The sequence below is a fragment of the Struthio camelus genome, chromosome 20, assembly GCF_040807025.1.
Source record: "Struthio camelus isolate bStrCam1 chromosome 20, bStrCam1.hap1, whole genome shotgun sequence".
Lineage (NCBI taxonomy): Eukaryota > Metazoa > Chordata > Aves > Struthioniformes > Struthionidae > Struthio > Struthio camelus.
This window is the reverse complement of record NC_090961.1, coordinates 6,633,649-6,653,887: the sequence shown is the minus strand read 5'-3', so window position 1 is coordinate 6,653,887 and position 20,239 is coordinate 6,633,649. Positions and strand designations below refer to the sequence as shown.

Genomic DNA, 20,239 nt, shown 5'->3' with positions numbered 1-20,239 from the left:
CAAAGCCATCTTAATGTCTGTTCACTAACAGAGCTACAAGTCCCAAAAGGAAGCCATTGAAAGGGCTGCTGCCTCAAGTAAGGATTGGACAGATGCTATCTCATGTCCTCTTCTCTGCAGGTGGTTGCCTGTGTCTCTGTATTTCTTCTTTTCCCGTAGGTATGTGTCTAACTGGTAATTTGGGGTTGAGCCCTGTAAACATCAGGATGCCTGTGTGCGTATATACGCTTGTTAGTCTGGAATCAAGTGAAACCTCTCATCTTACTGAAACGTCACTCTCCAGGACGCAGTTAAGGTCCTTAGGAAGTAACAGCCCAAAACGTTCACAGCCAATGGTAGTCAATATATCTAAGAAGATGCAGAGAACGTTAAATTCAGTTCCCTAGCGTCACCAACATGACTGCCTTGATTTAAAGGAAACTCATACCTTACAAGCTAAAGTAACTTTATTACCACCTAGAATCATTTCAGGTTTCATGTCTCATCTGTTTTCTTAAGAGTCAGACTTAAGGAACAAGCAGCCACTCCAGCCCTCGACCACTGTCTGCAAGGCTGAGTCGCAGCCAGAAATTCTGCACAGAAGCATTCTCGACCATAAAATACAGGGAAGTGTTGATCCCACTGCTACAGCGAAAGACATCAGATCTTTTCAGTGAAGGGCCTGAACTTGCCCCAACTGAAGTAAAAAGAATTATTTCCTAGAACCTCTCCTAATTTGCTCTCCTCCTTTTGACCTAGATACTGTGCTGAATCTACCCTGCAAAGAACAAAGTTGCTCCCAGTAAGGGAGGAAACATGCTACATCAGGACTGTAGCAAATCTCTTGATGGTGCTCCCCCAAACCAACTCTGCTGCAGATATATGCAGGGCTACTAAATTATTGACTTAGTTAAACTATCTTTGTGATTTTCACGCAAGTATTGCTAAACATTCAGCTGCTCCGCCTGTACTGTGGACAACTTTCCCCCTCAAAAAGAATAGGCAATTTCCATCGGGAAGTGTATTTTTCGTGGTTTCGTTATGGCACTTTTGACTACAAATGACTTTGTACTTTGGGATTCCTTAGATTTGTCTGCATGTTATGATAAAACACAATGGGTTCATTCACAAAACAAAACAAGTTTTTACATAACAGAACGTGCAATAAAAGCGTAAGAAAGAAAGAAAAGAGAAAGAGAAAGAGAGAGAGAGGTATCCAGAGGAGAACTTACCCCGCGCTTTAGGCTCCTGAAGCAGTGGATTTTAGGTTTGGAGGTCATGAACTCGTTGAAGCGATGGGAGAGGGGTTCCTTTTGCTGCTTGGGAGACTGGGGGCCGTTGGGAACAGCAGAGGGTGAGGCAGAGGCAGGGGGAGGAGGAGGGGGCTGATGGGGGGATGTTAAAAGGGACATAAGCTACGTATAAGAGATGGAGAAGTGACAGAATAAAAACCAAAATAAAAAGATAAAACACAAAACGAAAATAAGCATCAAAAACAATATTTGAAATCCAGAGAAAAAAAAACAATTAAACAAATAATTAAATATTAAAAGGCCATGGTTCAAAGGGGAGGGGGAAAGCAGTATTTAAGAGTTGTGTTAAATGAAGAATGTGATAAATGGGAGTTTTTAGTAAATGATGCAACAGAAGAATAATACAAGGTATTTCGAAAGGAAGCTCATGCAGACTTTTCCATGCAACGCTATCCCCATAAATTGCCCTGTTCTTGCTCTGTGGACGGCTCAGAATAATGCATATGGATAGAGCTTTCAAATACCTGAATTTAAATGGATCAGATAAGGAAGGTACCTTAGTGCCCAGTAGCGTTTCTATTATCTGGAAAACAACAAACCACATTCCTTCCTGCTTTCAAATCATACCTCTGTAACGTGCATCAGGTTTCACTTTTAAGAATTATTCTATGAATTTGCTCAGGAGTTGTTAGCCCTGGTTTGTTTCTGGCTACACTGATGCAAGCACCAGAGAGACAAGTTCTTCTCATATCAGCACAACAGGATGACCCATTCCGATCAGGTAGATTTTTGTACTCGCTCCGTGATTAGTGCAAGCAGTTTGATAAGGGTCAGAGCAACAAGGGCGAGATTAAAACAGTGAAGCTACTCTAGGCTTGCATCAGTGTTACTGAGAACAGATTTAGTCCAGTCATCCTGATACATTCTGGTAACCCCAGGTAAATGCTGCCATGCATTATGGTGTAAAATATGACAATGAAATGGTCAAACAAAGGTTTAATGGACACATAAGTTAATATTTTCTTTTGAAAAAGTCAACTGCTTAGTTAGTTATGCTCAGTTATGCTAAATTAAGAATGAATCACAGCAATTCCCTATTCCCAGCCACCCAGTTGCTGAACCCACTGCACAGACTGAAAAGACAACGCAAATGAAAAGCCAAGGAGAGCTCTAGAGGTGTCGAGACAGTAATGCCACGTTAAAGCTGCCCAAAAGTAACAGTGTTAGTTAGCACACATGGCACTATGCAACTGGTATACAATTCCTTCTCTGAGTTAGGAACAGAAATGGACCATGGCAAAGACATGACAACTAAAGGTAAATAAATATACAAACTGCAACATAATTAAAGAAATCATATAGGAAAAAAAAATTTAAAGGTATATAAAAAAAATCCTTAAGTAAACAAAGACTACAACAAAACATCATATTAAGACATTAGTTATTAGCTTTCTGAAACTAAAATTCTCTTTAAAAAAAATTGCAATTGCCAGGATTACTAAACAAGGCAGAGGTTATTGACTATAAGTACACTAGCACCAAGCTGAAGTTTGCAAGTCAGTACCTTATTTTTCTTGATGAATGGCCATAACTTGCCCTTGGATTTGCCACCAAACTTGGGCTCAGATTTCCCATCCCCTCTGGAATTTGAAAGGCTGGATTCAGAGATAGTCCGCTTCATTGGCTGAGTGAAGTCCTCAAAGTCAATATCTCCTGGAGGCTCAAACCCCGATTTAAAGGCTTCTATTACCAACTGTGAATCCTGAAATGAGACAGATCCAGTAAGAGTGTAAACATTTTGAATGAAGGCTGCCATCAGATTGGTGGCGTAAGAGAACAGTACGAGGGTGTTAATGCTCATTTGTGCGGGAAACAACCTTTTCAGAGACCAGTTTCACCCTGGGGAACGAACACCTTCCAGAGCTCAGAACCAAGACCAAACTCTCCACTTTCTGCTCTAAGTTCAAGGCAAGTTTTTTGGATGTATTTTCACTACCGTGATGAGATTTAAAACAAACAAACAAAAAACAACCCCGCAGAGCATATCATCCTACCAAAACAAGGCACTCCCCTGTGTATGGCTTAATAATCCCACATACTACAGTGATGAATGCAATTAAAAATAAATAAATAAAGTAGATGCATTTAAAAAAACCCACCACCACCACCCCAAACAGAACAAAGCCTCCAACCCATATCAGTCTACTGAAATGAAGCAGGTGAGCTTTGTTCTCAGAGAGTCCATTATTCCTGTTATGAAACCCTAGTCCATTTTGCAAAGGTATCACTGAGACCAATCATAACTTAAAATACCAATAGTTAAAGAGGCAGAGGACTAAACTCTACTTAAGCACCTAAGAAGTACATAACCATCATTAGAGGATGAGTCATTGTAGCTAGCTGGAGATGATACTGAAGAAAGGTAAACTCAGGTCTCGTCATTCCAGCCTGCCGCTGAGTTGTTGCCTGACAACACCACAGTGATTTTGTTTCCCTTTGTTTTGGTTTCCCACACAAGCATCAATATTATTATACAATCATCTTTTAAAGTCTTTTTGATGTTTACCGGTAAAAGCGTCTAAGAGCTGATTATTGTTAATTTTTTAATTAGAAAAAAAAAAAATCACATTTCAGTAACTAAGCTTGATAACTTGAATTAAGAGACTCCTAACAAAAACTGAGGCATAGAATTGTTTGGCATGTAAGCTGCAAGCAAGCTACTAGAAAGCCCCAATATATACTCCGAGATGAAGCTCTCGAGTAATCCCATTGCCGTAAGTCAAGAAGTTAGTGCTTGTGAACTTAGCTATAGTAAGTGACAGTGGTTTCTCTTGTGAATTTTACCTCACAACTAGAGCAATTCAAGATAACGCAAGCAGCCAGTCACCTTGGTGCAGGTAGCGGCTAGTAACTCTGTGCTGCCATAGGGGCCACAAAAAGGATTAAGGGACTGGAGCATCTCTCATACAAGGAGCAGCCGAGAGAACTGGGAGTGTTCAGTCTTGACAAGAAAAGGGTCGGGGGATCGTATCAATGTTTATAGATATCTGATGGGAGGGTGTAGAGAGGACAAGGCCAGACTCTGCTCAGCAGTGCCCAGCAACAGGATGAGAGGCAACAGGCACAAACTGAAGTACGAGCAAATGAACCTAAGAAAACGCTTCTTCACTGCAAGGCGGTTGAACATTGGAGCAGGCCGCCCATGAGTCAGGTTGTGGAGTCTCCATCCTTGGAGATGCTCAAAACCCGACTGGGCTCGGTCCTGCGCAACCTGCTAACCTGACCCTGTGATCTCCAGAGGTCCCTTCCAACTCCAACTGTTTTGTGATTAAAGCCACTGACCCTTTTGGTTTTATCAGGAGCACTAGATGCAAGTCAGCCATACACTGGCTGTACATTACATGCACTGGCTTTGCTCTTTTTTTTTGACAGATATCAATGAAAACAACAACACATAATATTTTTCCTAATAAGATCTACAAATATAATTAATTATACATAAGTTCAGGCTCAGATTTCAGCTTGGAAAATGCATTTAAATCTAATGGTCCCAGGGGAAAAAAAAAAAAAAAAAAAAAACCACACGCTTACAATCTACTTGACTTCCTGGGAAGGGGGCTTTTTATATTATACTGTTAACAGTTTTCATTCAAAGATCATTAGGGAAATTGTGCCACAGAAACACGTATCTCATTAGCCTCTAGAGAAGATCACCACCAACCTGTCCAGAGAAAAAGGGTGAACCTGCTGCTCTGAAAGACTGATTGCGTCTGTAGGTAAAACAGCATTCATGAAAAGTTGAGTGTGATTATAAACGTATCCAGAGGCCAGGCTCAATCAAGCAAAACAGATACAGGAAAAGTTTTGCAAAAGCATCCAGGGGATTGTGAAGCATATTAAGGCTTGATATCCTCAATCTAGCAGGTGCACTGTAAAACTCCTAAACAACTTTTAAGGGAAGTACACCTCTTTCCATTATTTCATCCTAGTTTGACATTAAAAACTTCCTTAATTCTAAACATTTGAAGAGAATTTTAATAATAATCATGAAAACAAGGCCAAGAAGGAAGAGAGAAGAGACTATAAGTACAAGGCTACATTAAATACGCTACTGGCATTTTATCCCATGCTTAAGCTTTTCTTTTTTTCCCTCTTTTAATTGTACGGCATTCCTTCCATTTAGTCAAAACATCCTTTCACTACAATGGGGCTAAAAATAACCAGCATGCACCATGTATCAGAAAGAGGTAATGTCCTAACAGGAACTCTGAAATCCAGAACAAATTAATTATATCTGCTGCTAGAGCTTTCAGAAGCAAGTTCTGCATTGGTTCACTTAACAGTCACTACAGCTTACCCTTGAAATAAGACCTCTGCTTTGCCTGAGTTGTTAGAAAAAGGAGATGGAAAAGCAGCATATTTATAAGCGTATTAGCAACACAGAGCTAGCCAGTACTCCCAGCTAAATTCTGACGGCTTCCACTGGTGTTAGCGAGAGTTCTACATGCTTCAGAGAGGCCATAAAGCAATCCTATTTAAAGTTGCAAATGGAGTAAAACCAAGCCTAAAAGTTTGGCTGTTTTGCAAGTTGGGCATGAGGCAAGACTTCATCCTTTTTGCAGCTTAAATATTACAAAATATTAAATTTATTCCATTTATTCTGGTTCTAACATCATCAAATGAAAGAGGGGCTCTGGATAGAAGGGATATCCGGGGTCTTGCTAGTACCAGTAGAGGGGGGGAACACAGAGCTGGCAGTGGAAAGGGGGCCTGCTGTTGGCAGCCTGCAGTTCCATAGCTTTAATGCAACTGTAGAACTTCATCCTTACTTGCTATTGTACTGCACAGTTCTGATGCTATAGATCAGCAGGGTTCATGGATGCAGTAGAAACTCCACTTTTACAGGCCAATATTTGTAATAAACTTACCCACAGCTGAAAATAGAATGCCAAAAAGCTGCTTTTTTTTTTTTTTTTTTTTTTAAACAGTAAACCCTTGCCATCAGCTGGTAATCTTTTACTGAAAAATGTTGCAGAACTTAGGTTTTTACATCCTTTCAGCTAGAGTCGACTCATAGTTCAGTACACAAGGCAACATGCTAGAACTAGTGCTTTCCTCTGTAATATTTTTCTCGCTGACCAATACATCTCCTGTATTTGTTATTGCTTTTAAAGCCCTGGATTCTGAACTGATGTTAATAATGCTTAAGGAGCAGAGATTTCATTTACCCTCTCCCCTTCTTCAGTAATTCTGAATGCGATAGCTGGGCAGAAAAAGTAAAAACAGAACCAAAGAACAGCAGGCAAGAGTTAAATAAGAACTTCACATACGTCACTGCTTCGTATCAGTTTCACTGTTTGTAAGGTAACTCATACATTTCAAGTTTGGTGATACTATAGTGGTGTTTTTTGTGATTACCAGATCCTGGAGATTTCCCAGCTTGGAAACACACGTCTGTGTGGGCCCAAAGTTTCACACAACACGCTTCCTGCTCTGCAGGCTCTTGGTTTTACTCACTGTTGTGCTAACTATATTACCATCAGCTGTCCTTGCATTCAGCTTTTCTGGAGTACGACCTCATATTCAAAGCTGACTATAGCTCAGATCTCATTAGACTTTCCTATCCAAATTTTTCCGGGCTTCAAAGAGATGAGTAAAGGAGACAACCTTCAATTTGAATCTTTTCAGAAGAAGGAGAAACTCTCCTGGTAGCCTGAGAGTACCAAAACTTGCTTCTTAAAATTTTAAGAGTCGAGATGGGACAGGCTGCATCACTGGACAAAGTAGAATATGATCTGGAAATAGAGAAGGTGATAGATTTAAACTGCTACAGAGGCACCTACGGCCGTTCCTATAAAGCAGCAGGACCTGCATCCTGTTAAAGGGCAGAAACAGGCACACCACTTTTACAGGAACCAAGTAAGTTAGAAACCACTGTTCCAGTAGATGAAAAATCCTTGATATTTGAGAAGAAAAAAGAACCCTTTGTGGTCATAAGTGTTTTCCAGATAGAATATGCTAAACCCTTTTAATTGCTCAGATGCAACAAATGTAGTTAAATACATTTTTGTTAGCACAGTGTTTATAGGATATCCCTTAGTTGTTATCAGTGCTCAAAACTATCTTGTCCTAACGTCACTTGTGCACATGAACCATCATTTTGACATATCTGCGTGCAAGGGAGAAGGACCGGTTTGAATGCAAGATTCCTCTTCGTTCAAACATCCAGCTTAAACCTTGGGCATTTCACTGAAGGCCACTCTAAAGGTTTAGAGCAGGGTGTAGGCCTAGGTATGAATCTCACCCTAACACGATTTTCAACATGCGGTGCCAGGAATTGTACCCCAAAGGGGTACATTGTTCTAACCTGAATTTCAGTGTCTCAACCCCCACCCCTTCTTCTATCCCCAAAAGAAACAGTAACTTCCATATTCCTTGGTTTCCCATGCCGCTCTCTGCGAGAGCAACTGCTGAGCAGAAAGTAATGGATTCATTTCAAAACCTCAGCCTAAGGCTTATGCTGCCAATTAACTGCTGTCTCCAGGCTCCGGGCGATGAATAGCACAGAAAGGATTCCAGTGAAAAAGATGTATGGGAAACTCAAACAGCCAGCAAGACGCATGCTGTTCGTATTTGAAGCACTAATGTGATCCATGAGAAGGGTTGAAAGAGCAGGCAGAGACTTCATTTACGAAGGGAGCAAATCATTTTGAAAACTGAACAGAAAACACATTTACCCTTGTGCTGACCGTACATCAGGAAACTCTTCATCGGCCAAGTTTATTTTTGTTTTTTTTTTTTTTTTAAATCCTACAACAATGTTCAGTAAGTCTCAAAATTTCAAAGGAAAAATTTACAGTAAAGTAGCAAATTATGCCAAAGTTGTACTCAATTATTTATGCAGCCAGCACTGTAAGTACTTCCATTATTATACGAAGAGCTGAAATAAATATGTTTCTGCAACATCGAATTGTCTGACCATTATAAAGAAAACTCATCTGTGTAAGAATTGGTGATGATTAGATATCTGGAAATGTCGTCCACCATTCTCATCATTCTAGAAAGAAGCTTATTTTTCAATAACAGTACCTCAAAAAGTAGTAAGCCTACCAAAAAGAGAGAGTATTTCTAAAAAAAAAAAAAAAATGAGGGAAAAAAATGGCATGTCAATAGATGCATTTCTGCATGTTAAGCAGATTTGGAAAATAACCTGAGCATATGCTAACAGTGCATCAGACAAAGCAATTTGGAACAAGAACCTATTCCCTGTTTTAGTTCTATGATTCAGAGCCCTCACACTGTGGCTTGGACCCAGGATTTAAGTCACCATACAGGAAGTGATCAGTAGTAAAGACAACAATCAACAATTCAAATAACGCAACACTTACGTTCTTGTGATCAATTGATTCTGCTGCCTTGGTTATTTCATCCAGACACTTTCCAATGATAGGGATCACTTGGCGGTCGACCTCTGCAAAAGTTTTCATGGATTCACCTATCCTCACGATTCTTCTTTCCTCCATTTCTTGTATTTTCTAGAACATTACACATTTGATTTTGATCAAGTATCAAACTTCACAGTCTCAACTGATTTTTCTCCCTAACATATATCGGCACCTTTTAAACTTACGAGTTAAACACGTTTTTAAGAACAGAAACTAGGACAGCTGCTCTCACACAAAGGCAGCAGCTTACATCGTTCCATCAAACATCAAAATGCTATTCTAAAAGTATTCTCTGTGTTACCGTAACCAGGAATTTTTCAATTAACTTTTGATGTTAGAAAATGCTGATTTGTCAAAATCTCAGCCTTAGACTTCTGTAAGGATGGCTCCTAAGGCTTTAATGACATTTCTGGAAAGGTGAACGCTTTTACCTTTTTCGTGGCATGTTCTGAAAGATCTTATTTTCATTCAACTAGAGAACCCAAACAATCCAAAAACTTGATCCCACCCGCTTCCCCCTTCCCCTGGGGGGGGAATTCTTGCTTTGCAGGTAGTCCTACACTTCATGTATTGTTTACACCAAACCTCCTCAACATATTCTAGATTCAGGGCTGTGGTCTCCAGCATCTATCCCACAGACTTAAGGTTTAGAACACAGGGAAAGCGGACGTGGCATAACACTATTATGATAGATTATAACAGGGTACAAAAGGGCATGAACAAGAACTGCCTGTTTCACATTAGGCTGCAGGGATCTGATGGAACATTGTCAAATTAAAAAAAAAAAAAAAAAAAAAAGGGATCTGCGTAACCTTGACTGACCCAGAAGCCAACAAAAACAACAAACTGCAACAATTAAAGGGAAGAACAGACATAATTTGCTAAAAAGCAACTGTTATTTTTTCAATACTTAACACAAAATATTGGAGCTTTCTGGTGCACTGGTAGTGAAAAGGATATTTCTGCAGAACTTTAGGTGTGCATCTACAAATCAGAGTGCTTACCAGACTTGGTATTAAATACAAAAAAAATTGCAAGAAGTTTGTATGTGATGCCAGGAATAATTTATCTCGGCCCTCTAGTACGAAAGATCATGAAGCAAACAAGCAGATGCCCATTTAACTAAAAAGTTCAAGTTACAAGTAAGCAAATGTCTATTTGCTATGCAAATATCGGTTATTTCTGATCAGATGATAAACATGCAACATTTTCTCTCTTTAAGAGGTTATATTTTCCACTTCTTGGTTCTTATGACCCGTTACAATGCAACAGTCATTTAGGACCTCTGTTCCACTACATTACTCTCTCTTTGTTCAAGCACAAACTTGGATCTTCAGTCAGTATAGATCTGATGGCTTTTTTGTTCTTTCTCTGCAGTCTTTAAGTATCCTAAGACATAATCAGCAAACTTACTTAAATCCTGACACTATCACAGAATTGTTGTGGTTTAAATCTAAACATCTGTGAAGTCTGGTTTGAAAAGAGGTTAGAAAGGACTGTGAGGCTTTACAGATGTAAGCACATCCAGCTGACTTCTGCCCCAGCAATGCAAATAAAGCTCTCATTCCCCAGCTGCATGGACACAAGAGTTTAATAGAACAAGACTGAGCAACTCCAAAAAGACTACTGTAATCTGTCATGACAATCCAACGTCTCCTTCCTCATATATTACCCATCACTTGATAGCTAGTTTAAGAGACAGAGACAATTTATCACACCAAGCTCTCCAGCTCTTGGATTGGTAAATTGCAAATAAAATTTGCTAACAGAGACAAAACCCACACAGAGTAAAAGACGGGGTCATAGAATTGAACCAATGTGCAATACATCCCTCTCTTCTTATCACAAGAGGAACATGGCCTACTCCAGATTCATGCCAAAGGCCCTCACCTGGAAGATATTTGGTATGTGCGTGTAGTAATGATCATGCTGCTCACTGTTGAACTTCTGTAGAGTGGAAGAGTATTCTGCTTTGCTGTCTTCTGCCATTTGATGTCGCAGCTGGGCTTGCTGTCTTGCCTAAAGAAACACCAAAAGAAATTCAGAATTTGTATTATGTGGAAATAAAGTGCATTGCATTGCACTGCTCCTAGTGTAGCTATCCTTGCCAACAGGCAGTACAGAAACATTAGCATATGGGGCTCTGAACACTTCCACTTTCGGTTTATTCCTATTTCCCTGTAACGTGTTTCATCTACTTCAGGCTTAAGGATCCAGCATGCACTGCTCGACTTCAGTCCTCGTTCTTCTGTCAAACGTGGCATGGCTTTGCCCTTTGTCAAACTAGCACACACATCTGCTTTCAAAATTCAGAATTTTCAGTTAAATCAGAGAAAATGTGGCATATGGAAACTTGCGTTCCCAGTTTGCCTTAGAAGTAACAACTCTCACAGCTTAGATGTGCCCTCAGAATGAACATCTCCTGTCATCCTGCATCTATGTTAAACAAAGATTAAGCCTACTAGATCTGTGACAGAAAACACGCCCGTTTCCCCAACTAGCAGGTCTCTCATTATGCTTGGAGCAGCTGATCCTCGCTTTTGTTACGTGTTATTTCCATGAGCCATTTTGCATTTCACAAACCACTTCTCTCCCTACTGCACGCAGTACAGTAAAAAAAAAAAAAAAAAAAAAAAAAAAAAAAAAAACCTGCCCCGCTAGCAGCCCGCGTAGGGGCACAAACTTTTTCTGTACACTTACAGACTCTTCTCACTCCACTTTACGCCCTGTTGGATGGCACCTGCTTTTTTCTAATGAACTAATTGCCCGTTAGCTAGCAGTATCTTTTGGGGAAAGGAGAGGGGAGAAGGACAAGGAGGCCGTTTTTGTTGCATTTCCCATTCTTTAGCCAACATCACCATGACAGAACATCTTAATTCATGCTCCCGCAGTGCTCTCTGCACAGTTCCTATACGTACACTTCCCTGAACAGGGCTGGCACGAACCGCGCAAGGAAAGGGGAGCCTGAGTAGCAGCCGAGACACAACTCCCTTCCTATTTTTACCCACGCAGACGATTTGCTTTGCTACCCAGCTTAACATAGGAGAGCACTGGGCAATTAACCTCACTTCTTTTCCTAGAACAATCTGTCCCTGAGTGACCCTTTTATATTTGCAGATCTCTCTTTACAAATTCTTCTTCCTAAGGCCTTCTGTCATCTGTTTCACTGCCCAACATTATTCCCTTGCTGTCTATCCCATCTGTTTATTTTAGCCGCCTTTTCCTTCCTTGCTGTTGGCCTTCAGGCAGAAGCTCTTCTCTCTCGTTCCTTTCTGCACAGCTCCCCGCACCCATAGGCCTTCGTTCCCCATCCTGCGTTCGCTTGTCGAATGTCTACCTAACCCGGGCCCAGCGCTGAGAAGATTTCTCGAACACCATGTTTCAATCACTGCCTCAATTCCAGAACAATCCCTTTAAGAACGGAGAAGGAAAGACTGCTTTAAAATTTTTTTAAAGCATTCTTGGGTGTTTCAGAGAAAACAGCTCAATAAATGATGTTAACATCGTCTAAGAAGGGGGCTACCATTAAAAACGGTTCAGAATTAGGTTATCATTTGAACTGTTCCAAGCAGACAATAGTTTCCTGACAATAAATCCTTGAAATACCAAATCGTGGAACATTTTAGTAACCATAACTGGAAGGCAGCGAGTTCTGCCAGAACGCTTCAAATCTCAAAGAAATAGGTTTCCCTCCCATTTCTCCAGCTCACACCTCTCACCTAATAATTTATTTCACCTCAATTCGGTTATTGCTTTTGCAAGCACAGTCAATTGTAGGAATTTCCTAGGTCCCCTTCACATTCTTTTTACAAAAGGAATAATTCAAGCACGGTGAGAAAATGCTGGGAACAGGGTGCATAACAGGAGACGAAACAGTAGCATTACATGGAAAAGACTGTGACTATAACCAAATAAATGAACCATAAAAAAGTCCCACCAGGATTTTAAACTGACCACTGACTCCTGTAAAGGGAACATACAAAACCTCAGAAAATTTACCTGCAGCAAGGAAATTCCAAGAAGCTGTACCATTTTTTTTGTGCCTGAGTGCTCTAAAATTTATTAAATTTTCTCACCCACACACTCGTATGAGCTACATTGAACGTGAGTGGAAAACAATACAGCCTTGTACAAACACACACAAATATACCAGCAAAACAAAGTCAGCCATGGAAAGTCTGACAGCTGTCAGAGTAATGTACGGTTGTCTCCCAGCCCCTTCCTCAGGACCCAGCTGCTACAGATCAATACTCATTTGTGAGGCCCATTCTCTTCAACTACCTAAGAGCGACCCATTGTTTGAGCCGACTTCGATGGAAGGCCCAAGCCCACTTATACCAGCTGTCTTTTTCTTCTTCTTCTTCTTCTTTTTTTGGAAATAGTGCAACTCAGGAATTTGTCCCTCAACTCTATTGTTGAAACAGAAAAACAAGAAATCCATTATTGCACATTTTGAGCCAGATCCTGCAAACATTAAGCTATCAGAGTTCATTCTCTGGAGCAAGCTCATTAGCCGGATAGGAGCAAAGTAACTCGGAGCTAAATGTATACAGGAGTAGACTCTCAGTTTCCAAAACTATTTTAATTGGCCCCAAATAAAAGGAGACAGCAGATGAGTAAGTAAAATTGGGTACATTCCAAAAAACAAGAATTTTTGTATGAGAGCCCCAGCGATGTTTTGCTTCTCCTGGCCATTTTATGCATTTGGCAAGCTTGAAACAGCTTAAATGTTTTTCCAGTGAGATATTTTGATCTTAAAATATATAAAAAAGCCTGGAATTTTTTTTATGACTTCATTTGACTGTGTCGCTTACTCTAACATCATCACTTTTAGTATTAAGAGATTTTATTTTATAGCTAGGCTCCTGTACTCCGTTGGAAGCACAGAATAATAAAAATGAAATGATGATGTTAAGTTTCAACATTGAGAGTACGCATGGAGTCACAGGAGCTGTGTGGAGGGAACAGAGTATTTTAGGAGCAATTTATAGTTGAGCTTCGCAGAAAATAAATTCCAGATACAGTGTTGTCATCTTTACTGCTTGCTCATGCACGCAGATGGCTTCAGAGAGGGTCTTTTTCAGACTTCTTGGAATTAACTTTAAAATATTTGATCTGAATGATATTTTCTGGAGGCAAGGCTTTGGAATACCCAGTCTCTAGAAAATTAGACCATAACTTCAGATATGGGAGGATGATATTGCGATGCAGCTTTCAGTCAACATCCCCTCTCCTTTTAACCAGGCAGGGATGACTGAGCAAGTGCTGGGGTTTCCAGCGGCACACGTGAAGCCACAATCCAGATCTTCTGCAGATTGCCAGATTTATCTCAGTTGTAAGGGAGATGCCAAGACTAGGTACTTGTAATGCACCAAAACACATCCGCTCCCCCTTTTAAAGGGGGAATTAATGAGGTTCCTCTCTGCATCAGGGAAAAATCAGAAAATGGTATATATATTCAAGGTATTTGAGGGAAGATGAAAAAAGGCAGTTTTAAATTTTTAAATTTTGTATTTAGCCTGAACCTACTTGTCACTTGTATAACATAGGCTTGAAAAATTCTGCAGTTTGACAACGTGATGCAACTTTGTAGGGACAGTCACTGTACGTGACAGAACGCGATACAAGAATTATCGATAGGGAGAGTTCTCAACAGTCCTTGCAAACATGCAATTATTAAGGCTATTAAAGCCTTATATACTGACCTGAAATCAAAAACATTTACCTTTGACCAGAGTTCATAAAAGGAAAAGTTAACAAGTTACACAGAAAGAGGATATTCACACATTTACTGGGCACTGCCCATCTTGCAGGAGTGCGAAAATGCTAGCACATTGCCATGCATTACATGATGCTTCAGAGTATTTAAAAAAAAAAATTCATATTCTTGTACTACGTTACTTGCATATACACCTTCTCCCCCCAAATCAGGTTCCATATGAAAGAAAACTGGTAGTTAAGTGTAGGAGAAATTGGGGGGGAGGGCACATTTTCTGCCATTTCAGCCTGCAATGACGATAAAGAAAGAAGGACATTTTTTTGCTGAGAACAATTTTCTAAGACGCATTCCAGAAACAGCAGCAGGGTCAATAGACACAGTGTCTTTTGGGTTTACACAGACAAAAAATGTAACTCCTCAAGGCTGTTGTGGTGGGAGTGATATGAATAACTGAAAAGGGCAGAAAAAAAAGCTTTGGCTACTATTCAGCTGATCCACACCGAGTGGAACAGTTCAACTCCTCAGCAGTTACTCTTGTCCGGAGTGGCAGAGTTTCCAGACGAAACTTTGGCGAAGCGTGCTTTCTTCTTTCCTCCCTGCCCTCTCCCCTTAAAATAAAACAACAAGGACGCTTGGCCAGCATGTCCGATAGATCACTGCCAGATCACCGCCTGCCAAAATAGGCCTGTCTTTGGTAAATCCAAGATCAGACTAAAATGCAAACACAAAAAAAGGCACCCCCAAAAAACACCCAAATCTTTCAAAATAAGTTAACGATAAAGGCAGACTCGGAAACACTTCACCAATTTCAGGAACGCTTTCGATTGCTCCCAGGTTTTTTCAGCTGCAGCCTCTGGTCCTGCCTACACAGACGCTGCGCACAGTCGCGCTCTGCCACGAGCAGCCGCTGCCACCCAAGGCAGCGGGGCGCCGCCTGGCAGCGGCAACACTGGCAGCGAGTGCAGAATCATTAAGAATAGTGGGAATTCTGCCATAGACTTCAAAACAGGGCCAGGATTTCAGACTCTGATTTACATAGCCTCCAAATCAAGCTCCATTGTTTACTATTTTGCAATACTCAGTCTGATCTCTCCCAGTTGGCAAGCAAAAAAAGGTTTCAAAATTCGTTTTCCTGAAAGCAAGAAAAGCAAGGCAGGAGAATGGGGAGTGCAAAGAACAGACTGGCGGGGGGGGGGGGGAGGGAAGGGGGGGAATGAAAGATCATTACTTTCAACACTAGAAGGGATGGAAAAAAATCTGACAGTCTGTGTATTTCTGAAATCCCTTGGCCAAATATAATATACAAACGAGCAAACAGCCGACAGGGGATGGAAAACGTTCGTGATCAAACTTCAGGAAACGTTATCTATTGCACTAGCGTTCCACGTAGTTCTGCCAGATTATATAAGTGAACGCTAACAAGCGAAATTAACTAGAGCAATAAAACATGACTGAAGCTCTAAGGAGAAAGGTGGACCAAGTTTACAGAACTAGGAGAGCAGCACAGTAAGATGCTGCAAGGCCCTAGCACAGCTCAAACTGCTCTGGCCCTATCTGCTCTATTTAAAAAAACAAAAACAAAAAAACCCCACACACGTTGCAACAAGGACTCGCCTAACTGTGCCAGTCTTATACTCATCCAACCAGTTCTGCAGCATGATTACAAATGCAGTTGCTAGCTGATTAACAGAGTCTGACAGCTGGAGGTTAACTTGAACTTTTACTTAAGTGAGCCAGTCCAAGACTTAGGAGGCCTGGGTTTAGATTTCAGTTCTGCCATGGATTCCCTTGCACACGTTCCCGAGCGCTTCATTTCCCAACATATAACACAAAGGCACAGATATTCCTTTTCTATCGTGTCCAATTTATTTTGTCAATTTTGTTTGCAAAACGTTCAGCACAGACTAAACCTTACCTAAGAGGAGGACCGTTACATAAGAAACAAAACCAGCAAGCGCGCCACTGTGGCATACACCAGAAAAGTACCACCACTCAAATACGCCGTTCTAAGGCCCTACTGAATTAATTATGCCCTGAATCCAAAAGTTTGTGGCATTAGAGCTGCTGCGCAAGGAGACAAAGACTAGATATGCCAATTGCCTTGGTGATCAAACTGCCGATAGGGAAATCCTCGCTTACACGGGGCAGCCAGCCACGCAGTTTGGAGAAATCAGTTTCCTTGAGGACACTTAACAAAAGTCCGATTTGTTACTAAAGAAAGGGGCCCTTGCTCAGCGTGGGGAAGGATATGTGGAACCGAGGGAGGAGGTGACAAGACAGGTATTTGGGACACAGGCTGATAAAGTTTAAATGATTTCTAGAGAGGTGTTCAGTTGTACTAACATAAGCAAATTAAATTCTGCAGCGTGTAAACCTAAGTAATGAATATAAATAGAAATTATTCCAAGACTGTGTAACAGACTGCTTAGTTCACGTTTGGAATAGTGGACACAGTTCCAATCGTCTTTCTCTGGGGAAGGTTTTACAAACACAGGCAATGCACAATGCATAGTCAGGGCTGAGCACAGTTGCTGATAGGAATTTGTTAACCTTAAAGCCTAACTTTATAGCTACAATATGTTCATTGTTACATTGAACAGCTTACAGAAAATAAGCTAAATCCTCCATTTTCACTTAGTTCCTACACAGGTAAAATAAGCTGTCCTAATATTTTGATAGAGCGACTACAAACCAGTTTTCCAAGCACCTAAGCATAAACTAACTGCTTTGCATTACCTAAGAACGCTTCCCATATTACACTTTTGATTCAACTACAGTTGATCCTTAATTCAGGAACGTCCCCTTTCCTTCCCTAACACGTTTGCTCCACAAGGTAATCCTCCTCCCAATAAGGCTTTATTTTTAATGAAACTCTCAAATTGCTGTCTAGGACATTATTGAAGAGGAGCACTGCTATAAGAAAAAATAAGTTCGGATGGATTTCCCTCATCTTATACTAAACTGACTGATACTTGTGTTCCTTGATCTCTTAACACCAAACGCAGTATCTGCCTAGGTTACATGAGGATGTTATTAAATTACCCTGCTACAGTCATTAACTCTTTATTTACTAGAGATCAAAGCTCATACATCAGTCACAAGTCTAAAAGGAAAACAGCTGCTGTATCATCACTGAGTGTCACTAATGGCAGGTTGTAAACAAGGCTTACTATTCCAGAAATGCAAATGACTGTCCTGAGGGACTCCCTACATTCACATACTGCATCGCCCATTAGGAAGGAAGCAGCTCCAAAAGGAGATCATCAGAGAGCTGTGCAACCCATGAAAATTACGTTAGGGTGAACATAATGGCCTTAAATCATGTTACAAAGGCAAGACTGCACTTGAATTGATGGGAAATTTGGCCCAAGCCACAAGCAGAGCCGCAGAAGGGTTTAGCCAGTTCCAGCCGCAGAGCAAAAGAAAAGCAGCTGCCTAATCAACGTATGCAAAATTCACTACGCAGAGAACATGGGGAAGATCTCATGCAACATCTACCTCTCAAACAAGAAAGGCAGAGGCCAGACCCTCTTGAGCTATGTGCTGGACTGAGCCTTATTCACCCAGCCTGCAAATTTCACTGAGACGTTGCTGACGCACTTCTGTAAAATCACAGCAGGCAAGGAGAAGCAAGGCCCCTGGAATTATTCACTGCACTAGCTAAAGAATATTCATCATATTAATGACAAAAATACTATGGAGCTTTTCCAGCTTCTATCATCATCTGCACATAGCACTACGTTTTCTGAAGTGCTGAGAAATTCAGTATGCCAGTACGCACAGAGTCGGGCTGGAGAAGGAGAGGATAAGACAAGCCCAGTTGTCACAGCGCCGATAACTCAGGGTCTCCTGAAAAATTAGGCTCATTATGCGGTTCTGGTGCGCGGAAGGCAGGCACCCAAAATCTTTGGCTACGCTGCAGAGTTTACTGCTGACAATCTTAATTGGTCAAGACCTCGATGACGTACACTGCAATAATTTGGCTCTAAGCCGAAAACGCTCCTCTATGGTTTGCCTGAAAGGTTTCAGCGATGCACACTGTATCTTGCTACTGTACCAGGACCTGTCTGCCATTCTGACAAAGCATACTGTAAACAGTGTATGAAGGACAGCGTTCAAGCACAGATCAGAAATTTCTCTGGGGCCTAAGTATCTGGGGCTCAGGTATCACTCATTGTAAGGACATGCTAATTCCCGATGAAAAGATTTCAAGAACTTAAGGAAGCAAGTTGAACAGGAAAATCTCACAGCACCAGAAGAGATGTCAGCACATCACAGGATATGAATAAAGTCTTAAAACAAACTCAATTTTTCTGGGTGCAGGTCAAAGACTTGCTGAATATGAAACAGTTGAAACAAGCAAGCAAAGAACACGCTAGATAAAAAAAATAAAACAAACCACACAAGTTTATAGCGAAGTCAGGAGATTCTCACTACGTGAAAGCTAAGGTCAAGTTTGCACTTTAAGTCTTTTGCTACCTCCAAAAATCCACAAGACATTTGCATTAATCTCAAAACAACTCGAGGTGTAATCTTCCTAACATAACGGGGGTGGGGGGGCACTAAGCGATTAGCCCTGGCGTCAGGATCGCAGTACTGGGAACTCTCACACAGCTCAGTTTTTGCTGCTCAAAGCTGAAGTGAACAGTGCTTTCTGACAAAACGATTATTATCTAGGACCCCAACACACGGCTGTGCTACTCATCAGCAAATGGGCAGATCCTGCCTGATACTGAGTATCTCCTGCAAAGCGCCATCCTCCCCCTCAATTGCTACGCAAATCAGAAGCAGCAAAAGTGCTCATCCCCTCACGCAGTCGGCCTCAACCACTTCCTCTTTAAAAGCAGATTCTGTAAAACGTACTTTGAAAATAAACCTTTAGAAAAACCAGTTGACTGGCATTTTTTTTTTTTTAATTGCACGAAGTCTGCAAAGACCCCACTGGGTACTGCGTTATCCCATAAAGATGTCAGCTTTTTAGTGACTGCAGCTCTACAGAGAAGGAACAAACAATAGAGCGTTTCCTTATAAGTACACGGACTCTACCCCGGTGACAGAGACCATTTCCCCAAATGGTCAAAAAATTAAAGCTACTCCACTGTGCTTTTTGAAAGAGAACGCCTTTAAAAGCTTACATCCCACCCCCATCCAAGGAAGCTAAAGCCTACAGTGATACCTACAAGCTTTCGCACTGTTAGCATCGACATGTTACACTGTTTACTTAGTTTATGCACTCTCACAGCGCAGCTTTTTGCAACACGGTAAGTTTTCTACTCTCACTCTGCTAAACTGAACTAACAAAAGGATTGTGCCAGCCTGCACTGTGTGTGCGCTTACACCTCCTCTCGGCAGACGTCAGCTGCTTGTAATTTAAAGGCTCGGTGCAAACACAGGAAGGGGAGCTCAAGGCTCCTAAATCTGCTCCCCTTTTCTGATTTCTGCATAAAAACTGTGACCATCACTAAGATCTGAATACAGCCTTTTGCTCTGTGTAAGCAATACAAAAGGAGATGGGAGAAAAGCAAAGCTAAATGCCCTGCCATCTTTTATATCAACCACCAAACTGGCTGGCTGCAACGGTGAATAACCCATAGAAGTGGCAGAGATGGCACATACCCCAAATGCAGCAAACCTGAGCTGGTTCTGCATGAGCAGTTTGGACCTCGGTGCAAGAAACCCGTACTGCCCATCCAGTCCCGCCTCTAAGCACAAACCTGAGGCCCTTCACCGTCATTTTGTTAAACAGTCCTGGAGCCTGAAGAAACAAGGAAGAATAACTCTTAATTTGCTTCTCTAACACTATGCTGGCTACTTAATCCGAGCAATCTGCAACACCAAGAGCT

At 41.2% G+C, this 20,239-nt stretch overlaps 1 protein-coding gene across 38 annotated transcripts in view; it reads right to left on the bottom strand.

The window, feature by feature from the left end:
- Positions 1–20,239, bottom strand: part of FNBP1 (formin binding protein 1) — a 104,150-nt gene that overhangs the window by 25,790 nt on the left and 58,121 nt on the right. For 16 of the 38 annotated variants that reach the window (XM_068914884.1, XM_068914886.1, XM_068914870.1 and 13 more), the window contains 4 exons: positions 10,568–10,696; positions 8,621–8,767; positions 2,797–2,994; positions 1,212–1,394 (listed from right to left, as the gene is read on the bottom strand). In XM_068914884.1, coding sequence (XP_068770985.1) covers positions 1,212–1,394; positions 2,797–2,994; positions 8,621–8,767; positions 10,568–10,696 — 657 coding nt within the window. Of the gene's footprint in view, positions 1–1,211; positions 1,395–1,788; positions 1,816–2,796; positions 2,995–8,620; positions 8,768–10,567; positions 10,697–20,239 lie in introns of all 38 variants that reach the window. The other 22 variants (XM_068914905.1, XM_068914902.1, XM_068914900.1 and 19 more) reach the window with 4 other exon arrangements.